General features: G+C 40.8%; 1 protein-coding gene across 2 annotated transcripts in view; it reads right to left on the bottom strand.

Annotated features, from left to right (window-relative positions):
- The window catches only part of FMN2 (formin 2), a 379,061-nt gene that overhangs the window by 29,561 nt on the left and 336,563 nt on the right, over window positions 1–12,937 (bottom strand). For both annotated transcript variants that reach the window (XM_059145884.1, XM_059145885.1), the window contains one exon: window positions 913–1,062. In XM_059145884.1, the coding sequence (XP_059001867.1) occupies window positions 913–1,062 (150 nt within the window). The remainder of the gene's footprint in view (window positions 1–912; window positions 1,063–12,937) is intronic.

Below are 12,937 nucleotides of genomic sequence, written 5' to 3'. Positions count from 1 at the left end.
TCTACTGACAAATGAAAACTCGGCGGACAACCATGGTTTTGTATGTACGGAAGACAGTAAGCAGAAACTGTGGAATTCTGTGGCATGACGACCGAAGTCCCTCAGGATGCGTGTGTGCTAAAGATCTAAAGCAAAGTCATGGTTAGGGCAAGGATGCTGGAAAGCAACTGATTGGTTCTGCTTTAGCATGCGGCTTTCGGGGTGATTGTGCCTCATTTGCCTTCTTCCAGTAGACCTAGTTATTTAGGGCTGCTGTCCTGGGAGAGCTAGCCTTCCTCCTGAATTAATATTAATACACCTCTACAGAATTTCATAGTCAGTGACAAAGGCTTTATTTCATACACCCAAAAGAAAAAACTTCCCTTCATTCCTGAAAAAGTTTACTTTAGGAAATGTGGTATAATTCTACAAGAATCCTGAAAGATCTTTTAAAAAATACCAATCATCTGCTTCCTGGTGACATCTGCCAGAAACTTCAATACAAATGGTGAAATTTGGACAGTATCTCATGAACTGAGCAAAAACAAGACAAAACAAAAATGATTCATCTTACCTTTATACGGTCTTTGCTGTTGGTCTTTTGAGGTGAGCAGGGTTATCATCTCAGCAGGGTTGTTCCACTTACATGATCTGCTTTTTTGTGGTTTCCTCCTCACAGAAGTTGTTTTACCAGACGGTGGTCCTGGCAAACCATTTCCCCTGCTATGCTCTGCAGCATCAGAGCCTCTGGGCCAACCTTCTTACTCAAACTCCAAATTTTGTCAGTTCTCTGCACCCTGTTAGACTCGATATCCCAGGTTGAGGGCCATCTAATTTTTCATTTAGGCTAGAAAAGTTGGCAACCCCAGTGGTGTCACACCTAATAAAATACCAGTTTTAAAATGCCATTGTGCAAACGAAAAAAAAACCTACCTTTCTTGTAGAATGAGTTTGTTCTCTTTCTTCCAAAAGTCTTTAAAGTCAGAGCTGAATTCATGCCAGATACTGAAGAAAACATTCGGGGACACCTCCTTTTCTCCAAGTTTTGCCTTCATGAAGAAATAGGCTGTCGTCTCCAAAAAGCTGTCAAAGCACACACAGGAGCATAAAAGCTGTGATTACTTTCCAATATGGGATATTCTTCCTTCATCCAAATGGTGATTTCATTCATACATGGCTATTATTACAAAGAAGACGCAAACTCTTCAAGCATCAACAGTAGTCGCTTACGGTTTTATGTTAGAGTTTTGGATTCGGATAGTAGCAGCTGACTAGAATCCTCTATATACTGATAACTATCCTTGGTCCAATTCCATTGTCAAAGTTAATCACTAAGTGCCTGATATACTACTGCAGAAATAAACGTAGTATCAAGTTGGGACGTATTGTAAGTAGTGGGTCTCTACTTTCTTTCTACACTCTACAGTGATGAAATATTAGCCATTTGTCCCCGAACTACTATGTATTCTCTATGTATTCCATGTTGCTTACATACAGCTGGGTTTCCTACATTGCTGAGGAGAAAAGGAAAAAGCGAGTCCCAGGAAATGGTGACAAAGACTCTCACCAGATCATGGCAGGATCATTGACTGGATACCAGGAAGGCAGCCCGCACTGGGACTGTGGACTGATGTGTCAGTCTTTATTTATTTTTTTTACAAAGATTTTAAAATTATTTATTTGACAGACAGAGATCACACGTAGGCAGAGAAGTAGGCAGAGAAAGAGAGAGGAGGAAGCAGGCTCCCCGCTGAGCAGAGAGCCCGATGCAGGGCTCCATCCCAGGACCCTGGGATCATGACCTGAGCCGAAGGGAGAGGTTTTAACCCACTGAGCCACCCAGGCGCCCCTGACAGTGTCAGTCTTTAAAAGGTGCTGCTTCCTAATACAACTACATGAAGCTCAGAAAGTTTCAGAAGGCCTCGTTGACAAAGAACATATAACTGGTAAATGGTGCCTTTATGACTCAACAAAAGTCTTCCATTCCCATAAAAAATGCCCTGAAAAGGACCTAGGCCAATAAAACCAGGAATGTCATGGAGAGGACACCTGGGCAGCTGGGGAGCGTATGGCCAGAGCTACTGCAAAAGGAGTGACAGTCCGATGACCTTTGCCAACGCATCCCTTTTCTGCCCTACCCTGGCAGGGGCCGGCACTTTTGCTGCTACACAAACCTCTGATCTACTGATTTACTATGAAGCAAACATTTCTAAGACAACTTGAGTTTGCCACATCGCATTGTTCGATTAAAAATATGTGCTCACACGTACACACATCAACACACATGTGTGTACGTATTCAGTTTGTCCTATAGCTGATTTCAAAGCCTTATCCTGGAAAATATATGAAAACCATCTCCTTGAGATGAGCACTAGTAAAATGAGATATGTAGGTAAACATGCTCAGAAGGGGAAGGAGACCGAACCTTACACACGAATAAAGAATTCACAGCCACCCTGTGACCAACGGACTAGTCTGTTCTGTTTGTAAACTTGCCTCACGGTAGTCTCTAAGCAGTGAGATTCCCAGGGACACCAGGTTTTAGATTCTGGGGTGAGACGACAGCATGCATTTGAGCACATGTGTAGCTCCCGGGAATTATGTATTTCTCCCTAGTTTGCCTCGTAGGAAAAATGACAGATTAGAGGCAGTCAATCCTGAGAGAGCCGGGCTAAGTGGATACGGTATGTGAGAATCTGGCCGTCCTGAGCCATCGTAATGACATCAGAATGCGTCCGCGGGATGTGTTGATGGGGTGAGGACTGCCAGGAGAGGAGACGGCCGGCGGCAGGAATAGTCTAAGACAGATCTGGGTCATATTTTATTAAAACTGATAAAGTACACACATACTTCCCTCCTGAGAAAACCGCTCATTCTCCGCATGAGCCCGAAGACCATTTACGACCTGTACGGCAGAAATTAGGTCTCAGATCCCTGACATCCTTTTACTCTTTCCCACCACTTCTTGGTATTTATGCTTCCTACATTGATCATTAAAGTCCAAGCCAGTTAGTCTGGGCAGACATACCTAAGCTGTCATAACTGGTTCCTCTCTTTAGCCACTTAGAACATTTTGAAAGTTCTATCACGAGGCAGCATGGTCTAAAGGAGCGAATAGAGGATTCAGAATCATAAACAACTGAATTCCAAAACACGATTTTCCAAAGTGTTTGTTACATGTTTCAACACAAAACAAATTTGCTTTGTATTACATGTTATTTTCCATCACAAATACTGTGTATTCTACATTATATAATAAGAAATGTGAATACATATTTACTAAAAATTTTCTCTAAACTGTAACTAATTCGATTGAGGCTGAGTTATTAAAAACCATTCATGCGGGGTGCCTGGGTGGCTCATTGGGTTAAAGCCTCTGCCTTCGGCTCAGGTCATGATCCCAGTGTCCTGGGATCGAGCCCCGCATCGGGCTCTCTACTCAGCAGGGAGCCTGCTTCCTTCTCTCTGCCTGCCTCTCTGCCTACTTGTAATCTCTGTCTGTCAAAAAAATAAATAAAATCTTAAAAAAAAAAAATTCATGTGATCATGTTCCCTTGCAGACATTTTTGAATTACTGGCTCGCACACAGGTTTCTGATACTGGTAGTAATTATTCTAATTATTGAATAATTTCCCCTTGGCTTTGTCATAAATTGCCTACATAGCTTTAAGAAGGCAGCAACTTCCGAGTTTCAGTTTTGAGCTTTTTAGTATCTTCAGGTATAAAGTGGAGGTTATGTCTGCTTTTCAAGGTTGTCATAAAGATTCAGTGAAAAGTACTTGCATGTTATAAACTAAAATAGCAATACACGTATTAACTTTGTAAGAAGGATTTTTCACAAAAAATGCTCTTTGTGCAAGACTCAATGAACTTGGGAGACATACGAGATCCTGCAATTGAACCGAAGTCAGCGTGTGAACGCGCTGAACAGTGCGAGTCTCAATGATGACGACCTGTGTGTGCAGCCGTTTCTCTGGAAGTGGCCACAGTGAAAGAACGTGTCACTGAAGTAGGACACAGAGTAAAGACTTACTGGAGGATCACGAATGCTCTCCCAACTGCATTCAACCACCCCACTCCCTAAGCTCTTTTCAAAAATAACCAAATAAATGATGGGCAATAATTTCGACAAGTTATCAAGGTACCTTGTATGCTAGAGGCATTTTTGGTTATATAATCCTATGTAGTATTAGGTGGCACTCAGCTAATTCAGTCATATTTATCTGACATGAAAGAGACCCATCTGGATGCGGGTGGAAGGGATAAATCCCATGCCTTCTGAATTATCTCCCACCCTTTAAAAAAAAAAAATTTCCTAAATTGGAATCCACGAGGGTCCCATCCAACAAACAGCAACACAGGAGCACAAAAGAGGGCAGGCATTTTATCTGGGACTTTCCTCACTACCGGCTGTTTTGTGGGACACTCTTGAAGTGACGGTGACACCCTAGAAGCCAGTAGTGGAAAGAACCATAGTTATAATGCAAAGAAAATGCAGCAGTCATAGTAAGAGACAACTCCAGAAGTCACTGAATAATCCAGACCCTGCAATCAGGATTCGTAAGTAGACCTCTCTGGAAAAGATGAGCACTACACCTCCTTTGCTACAAACATGAAATAGTACAAACTTATGGCTCTGCAATACACTCAAGGTAGCCACAGGGTTCTGAAAAGATAGCTTCAGCAGAACTGTTTTGAAATCTCTCAATCCCCACATCAAAACAGAGAGAACTGAGATATTAAAAACCAAAACTGATTAAAAAAATAATCTGCAAGAACACTGTGCCCAATATCACCACAAACCTCCAAATGCAAACAGGGGAGACAAACCATTGACAACTCAAACCCTAAGCTGTGACACTGTCCATATGGGAGGAGGCAGAGGAAAGCACCGGGCGGGGGGGGGGGGTGTCCCGAAAAACAGAAGAAACCCCGAATCACAGGCGCCCCTGAAAATTGTTTAAGGGATACCTGAGAGGCACAGCTGACACTGGAAGGGGTTTTATACACTCTGGCGCATGGAAGGGAAGATCCACAGTCAGCTCCGAAGTGGCTGGGGACAGCCTGAATCTATGAAGTCTTAGTACTAACCCAGAGAAACGCCCTCTTTTGGCAGAGCTCTGCACTGGTAGAAAATGCTGGGAGTAGATTCAAATTGTGCAGGATAAAGAAAAGGATGGAGGAAACAGAAAATGCGGATATTAGAGGGGGTAAATCTGCAGGCAGTAGGAGGTCATTTTTTTTTTTTTCTTTTTTACCATTACGCACAGGCAACAAAAGAGAAAGATCTAGAGCAGAAAAGCCACAAATGGACTAAAATTTAAAACATAAAATACCAAAAGATGTGGGAGCAGATGAAGCAGTGCTTAGAAATTCAGAACTTTAAAACACCTTTAATTAGAAAAATCAAGGTGTGAAACAAGTAATATGGGCATATAACTCCAGAAACGGAAGAGGAGCTAATGGAACTTGACTCAGCAGAAGAATGGAAATAATGCAGAGAACATTTAGTAAGAAACAGAAAATAAACCTTACGGAAAATTAGCGAGATTAACGGGCTTACTGAAAAATTTACTAAAGTTGATAGCCATCTACCATCACTGATAAAGGAAAAAAGAGGAAACATAAATTATCAACACCACAGATGAAAGCGGGGTTATCGTGACAGATCACATAGGCCTCAAACGTATAATTATCAACAATTTTATGCCAAAATGTATTAAAAATTGAAAGTCTGAGGGTTGCTGGAGGGGAGGGGAGTGAGACGCCTGGGCTGGTTGGGTGATGGGACACTGGGGAGGGTCTGTGCTATGGTCAGTGCTGTGAAGTGTGTAAGACCGATGAGTCACAGACCTGTACCCCTGAAGGAGGTAATACATTATAGGTTAATAAAAAAGAAATTGAAAGTAATCTCAGTTATTTCGATAAGTGAAATTTGTTTCAATAAATAAAGAATTACGTTTTATAAACATGTAATAAAAAATATCCCTTTGCAAATACTTGTAGTCCAAATTGTTTCATAGGTGCATTTACACATATTTAATTACATGTAATTAATGACATGTTTAATGAAGACATGATGCCAATTTAACACTAACTTTTTCAGAAAACAGAGTGAGAGCATGTTCTTAACTCATTTTATAAGGCCAGCATTAGTCTGATGTTGATACCAAAAAATAAAAACATATGGGAAAAAAAGAGAAAGTTTTATAGATCAATATCCCTTGTCAACAACAGAACATCTTTCATATAATATTAACAAACTGAAAGCAGCGATTTCAAAAATGGATACTATGTCACGAACACCCAGAGTTTATGCCAATACAAAGTTGTTGTACCATCTGAAAAGCAATCAGTGTAACCTGTCGCATGAGCAGAGTAAAGAAAGGCCATATGGTTATTTCACTAAATGAAGACAAAAATTTTTTTAAAAATTAAATACAAATGATTATAAAAAAAGGCAAAAATCTTTGTAAGACAGGAATAGAAGTAAACGTACACAATTAGATAAATGGCATCTGTGAAAAGCCTGTACCTAACATCATAGTCAAAATTATGCCCGCCATATAATTCCATTTACATGAAATCCAAGTATATCCAAAATTAATCTATGTTGATAGAAAACAAAATAATGATTGTCTCCAGAGAGGTGTGGGGTAAACAGAGTGAGGCAACAGAACGGTTTTGAGTGATGTTTGAATGGGAATTAATCACTGAACCTGTTTTATTGTATAAATTATGCCTTGATTAACACAAAGAATGGAAGAAAGTAAGAAAAACAAACAAAAAAAGGAGAGCTAGAAGGAGACTGAGAAAGAACTGGAAGGAGACTGCGATTAAGTCCTATGTCTAACAGTTATTAAAAAAACAAAAAAGAAACCAGGGATAAACTAGAGTTTCTACGGACCAATGAGAACAAGCCAGAGAATGCCAGAGCCTGCCAGAAACAGGCCTAATAAACAGATGAAAACGGTTGGCTAATATTTTAAGATAAGCTAAAAGAAATTAATAAAATGATATCAGCTATAATAAACACAATTAAAAGTAGAAAAAGACCCTCAGAAACAAGGTGGTATAATTTAGTAAAGAACCATGAAATTTAAAATATTTCACACATGAAGTCTGAACTGGAAACTCACAAAAGTTACTAAGAAAAATGTATCATTTATTAATAGAAACAGAAGATAAAATGAAAGAAAAAACTTTAAATCAAAGAGAAATGAAGAAAGTAAAGAGGAAGCTACAAATGTAGAAGACATTCTCACAGGTGTATTGTAAAAGCCCCTCCAAAAGATAACCAAAGGGCGCCTGGGTGGCTCAGTGGGTTAAGCCTCTGCCTTGTGCTCAGGTCGTGATGGCTCAGGTCATGATCTCAGGGTCCTGGGATTGAGACCCGCATAGCATCTCGCTCTCTGCTCAGCAGGGAGCCTGCTTCCTTTCCTCCTCTCTCTGCCTGCCTCTCTGCCTACTTGTGATCTCTGTCGGTCAAATGAATAAATAATCTTAAAAAAAGAAACAGATAATCAAATCAGTGGAACAGAACACATATTTAAAAATATGATTCAGGAACTTTTTTTTAAATAAATAAAAAATGTTTGAAGCTACATGTTAAAAGGGCATGTCAATAATCAACACTGAGACATATTCTAGTAAAACTACTATATTTAAAAAAGAAAAAAGATCTTTGGTCATCATGCAAAAAAACCAACTGACTTTTGAATATAAAGGGCAGAGAAGAGCTATTTTCAGGATGAACAAATTGAAGAAGTATTGTTCTAATGTTCAGTGATCAAAGAATCTACTAGAAAATGAGATTCAGAAAGTCAAGATAACGGAAGAGACTCTGATGTAAGGATTAGCAGCTCAAGTTTCTCAACCTAGGAAAGGATACAGGATGTCAGACCTTAAAAGTTAAGAACTGTGCCCTGAACTTGAACTATAAGTGCTGAAAGGAATTAACAACGTACTTTAATTCTAGCTCTGTCTACAAGGCTAGTTACAGTACTAATTCAAAAGCAGTAAAAGTACAACCCAGGTTTGTGATCTCCAAAGACCATTCTAAATCATGATCCCAGGGCTACCTGAAGAAATAGCTCAATCCAGGACAGGGAAAAAAGTGTACAAAATGAACCTGGAACATTCTATCAAAGAAGACAGTAAAGGAAGATCTTGTCAAAAATAACTCAGAAGTAGAAAACCAAAGCTGGTGGCACTACAATTCCAGACTTCAAGTTCTATTACAAAGCTGTGATCATCAAGACAGTGTGGTACTGGCACAAAGACACAAAGATCAATGGAACAGAACAGAGAGCCCAGAAATGGACCCTCAACTCTATGGTCAACTAATCTTTGACAAAGCAGGAAAGAATGTCCAATGGAAAAAGGTCAGTCTCTTCAACAAATGGTGTTGGGAAATTGGAAAGCCACATGCAGAAGAAGGAAACTGGATCATTTCCTTACACCACACACAAAAATAGACTCAAAATGGATGAAAAACCTCAGTGTGAGAAAGGAGTCCATCAAAATCCTTGAGGAGAACAAAGGCAGCAACCTGTTCAACCTCAGCTGTAGCAATTTCTTCCTAGAAACATTACCAAAGGTAAGGGAAGCAAGGGCAAAAATAAACTATTGGGACTTCATCATATCAAAACTTTTTCACAGTGAAGGAAACAGTCAACAAACTAAGAGGCAATATTTCTGCAAAGAAGACATCCAGATGGCCAACAGACACAAGAAAAAGTGCTCAATATCACCTGGCGTCAGGGAAATACAAATCAAAACCACAGTGAGATACCATCTCACACCAGTCAGAATGGCTAAAATTAGCCAATCAGGAAACAACAGGTGTTGGCGAGGATGTGGAGAAAGGGGAACCCTCCTATGCTGCTGGAGGGAATGCAAGCTGGTGCAGCCACTCTGGAAACCAGTATGGAGGCTCCTCAAAGAGTTGAAAATAGAGCTACTCTACAGCAATTGCACTACTGGGTATTTACCCTAAAGATACAGATGTAGTGATCCGAAGGGACATGTGCACCTGAATGTTTATAACAGCAATGTCCACAACAGCCAAACTATGGAAAGAGCCCAGATGTCTATCAACAGATGAATGGATAAAGAAGACGTCACACACACACACAGGAATATTATGCAGCCATCAAAAATTGAAATCTTGTCATATGCAATGACATGGATGGAACTAGAAGGATTTAAGCGAAGCTAAATAAGCCAGTCAGAGAAAGACAATTATCATGATCTCACTGCTATGAGGAATTCGAGAAACAAGAAGAGGATCATAGGAGAGGGGAGGGGAAAATGAAGCAAGACGAAACCAGAGAGAGAGACTCTTAATCTCAGGAAACAAACTGAGGGTGGCCAGAGTGGAACGGGGGTCGGAGGGAGGGAGTGGGTGGCGGACACTGGGGAGGGTTTGTGCTATGGATTGTGTAAGACTGATGATTCACAGACCCGTACCCTGAAACAATATACTACAGGTTAATAAAAAATAATATAATAAAAGATAACTCAGAAGTGAACTTAAAGATGAAACATTTTGTATTAGTAAAGGACTGAAATACCTAAAAATATGCTTAATTCAATGAGATCATCATAATGCTTAAAACTTTAAAAATGTATTTACTTAATTTTGGAAAATGCTAGCTAACTACCTCATTATTATCTACAGCTATTTACTCATCTGCAAGAAATATAGGACAGAGGATCAGGTTTCCTGCATTAATAGGCTAAAATCAGGAAAATCCAGACTTTGGAGAAACAGCACAGGACTGCTATGGACTGAATGTTTGTGCCCCAAAATTTCATATGCCAAAGACCTAATCCTCAGTGTAATCGTATTTGGAGATGGGAGCTTTTGGAGATAATTAGGTTTAGATGAGGTATTGAGAGAACAACCCCTAAGATTAGTGATCTTAGGACGAAGAAGCCAGACCTACTTCTACCCCAGTGTCTGCCTTGTGAGAACACGAAGCAGCAGCTGTGTGCAAGCCAGGAAGAGGATGCTCACCAGACCCCAAATCTGCCTTGGACATTGGAGCCTCCAGAATGGTGAGAAATAAATGTTTATTGTGTCAGCCACCCAACACAGGATATTTTGTTATAAAAGTCAGAACCAAGACAAGAAAAAAATGATCTAGTTTCCTCCCTAAATAAAGGTAAAGGGGGAAAAGACATGTTGTGGGGAAACTATAATAAAGACTTAAAAGATATCATCTAATTATAATGGTTGGAATTTCTTTATCTCCTGTTTCAAACATACTGTAACAAATTAAAAACATTTATAATATATACGAACAGATTAGACTTTTGAAAAGCGACTGGATATTCTGGAACATTAGGGATTCTTCTTATTTTTAGGGGTAAAAGTGGTTATGTTCTTTGAAGCGGATCTTTCAGAGATACGGACTAAAACACACCGATGAAATCACGGCTGAGGAGGATTTGCTTCAGAGATACTATGGGAGCGGCGAGTGGTAAGACGTTCGATGAGACCGACCTGCTGACTGTCACAGCTGGCTGAGGGCTACGTGGTGGGTCCTAAAAATATGCTTTCATTATGCTTCAATTATCCTTTAAAATATGCTTAAACATCCTTTACCTTTGCATGCATCTTCACTTTTCCATAATGAAGAATGTTCTTTTAAAGATTTTTTTTTATTCCTTTGACAGAGAGAGAGCACAAGCAGGGGGAGTGGCAGGCAGAGGGAGAGGGAGAAGCAGGCTCCCCATGGAGTCCGATGTAGGACTCGATCCCAGGACTCTGGGATCATGACCTGAGCCGAAGCCAGACGCTTAATAATAAATAAATCATTCAGCCCCCGAATTATTTATTTATCATTTTTATTTTATTTAATTAATTTATTTTTAAAGATTTTATTTATTTATTTGACAGACAGAGATCACAAGTAGGCAGAGAGGCAGGCAGAGGGGCGGGAGAAGCAGGCTCCCCACTGAGCAGAGAGTCCGATGTGGGGCTCGATCCCATGACCCTGAGATCATGACCTGAGCCAAAGGCAGAGGCTCAACCCACTGAGCCACCCAGGCGCCCCAGATTTTTTTTTTTTTTAATTACAAATGCACATACACAAGGCTATAAGCCTCTTTCAAAATGGCATTCTAGAACTATTTTTAAAAGGCTAGAACATTTCTTAAAAGACCTCTACTGGATATTGTTTTTGACTATGAGTTACGTTCCACAGATAATCAAAACAGACAGCTTTGGTTTCCTTATTTGAAAAGGGGCCATACCACAAAATGAGAATTATATTCTTTCAAACTCCTCATCTGTTTTTAAGGCAGTTCTCTTTCTGGGAACCGTGTGCATAAAGAATGACTCAAAGTTTGGTTTTTATTACAATGAAAAGAGGTGTTAGTAATTATCCTAAAATAGCATTTTCTTGCCACAGGTTAGGATCTATAAGGAGAAGTAAACGAAATATTTAAAACTGAGATACTGTCTGTCCTTGCTATCAATTAATTCCCATCCATAAGCAGGATTTACCCCTAGAAAGTACTACATAAAACCCTGCCTTTAAGCCCAAGTCTTGGGAGCACCTGCTCCACTGCAGTCCTAGAAAGGGCACTCTTGCTTCTATTGAGTTCATCAGGTAGTAACTTTGTGCCCAACACCACAAACGGCAGGGCCAAGACACTGGAGAAGGCAATCTCGATTCAATTACTTCCCTGAAGAACATTTCTTTTGGGTTCACAAATAAACGAATCAAGGTATTGGACAAAGCAGTCAGCCGCGTTAGGCCTCCGGCGTCCCACGCCCCCAGGCTCTGCTGGGGCTGCTCTCAGAATCAGATCGCCCTCTCAGCATCCCCCGCATCAAACACACGTCACGAAGGATAAACTCGTCTGAGATAATGTTTAGAAAACACTCAGACTTATTCTTCAGCACCTGAAAGCATGTCTAATACGACACAGGAGAGGGCTTTTTGGTACGTGGCGGGGGGCTCCAGAAATGGTCCCTGTTATGGAAAAAGGATGGATCCACAGGAACGATCCAGAATGAGGGACCCAAAGATGAGCAGATTTTCAGGGCACCGGGTGCCTCAGCCGGTTAAGCATCTGGCTCTTGATCTGGACTCAGGTCATGATCTCAGGGTCTCAGCCTGTTACAGGGCTCCTCGCTGGGCGTGGAGCCTGCTTAAGATTCTCTCTCTCTCTATCCCTCTGCTCCTCCCCGTGCCCCTCCCATGATGTACGCACGTGCTCTCTCTCTCTCTCAAAATTAAAAAAAAAAAAAAAAAAAGGAGGGGGGTTGATTTTCAGAGTCATCAGCATCTTTACTTTCTGATGTCAAAGAGACCTGCGACCCCAGGTAACATAATAGCTCCACAGCATCCTTCCCCACTGGCTTCTTGGTCCCATCAGTCTGGCACACAGGAGTTGTTCAGGAAATATTTGCTTAAAGAATGATTCTTGGCTCAGGACCATTCTAGGGAGGAAAAAAAAAAAACCTTGATTTTGAGAAATTTAGTAGTAGGAAAAAAAAAAATTCTGTTAGGCCTTTAAAGCCTGCCATTAAAAAAACAAGAGTTTTCAATTGGAAGGACCAAGATTTAGTTCTAGTTCTACCCCAAGTGGATCTCTGCTGACTTCATGAGCTTCTCCAAGCTCCGCCATCTCATCTGTAATAGGAGAATGACGGGGCCTCCTGCCCAATCGGATCCTTACGAGGATTGATGAGATCAAGGAGGCAGTGTGCTCCTTGGAGTTGTCAGGTACACAATAAAATTGTGAATGGGGGTCCTACTACCCTGGCCACCGCTGCTTCATCCTTCCCAGAACGTTCGCAGAGTGTGAAAAGACCTGGTACCTGTTCCTCACGCAGACACACGAGGGGCAATGATTCCTTTCTTTCCTAGACCCTCACATAATTAGGAGACAGCACAGGACCAATTTATAGACTAAAGCCAATACCGTTCTGTCAGTCTCC

Source organism: Mustela lutreola, chromosome 14 (assembly GCF_030435805.1).
Source record: "Mustela lutreola isolate mMusLut2 chromosome 14, mMusLut2.pri, whole genome shotgun sequence".
Taxonomy (NCBI): Eukaryota; Metazoa; Chordata; class Mammalia; order Carnivora; family Mustelidae; genus Mustela; species Mustela lutreola.
Note: the sequence above shows the minus strand (reverse complement) of the source record. Positions and strands in the feature narration are given on the sequence as shown.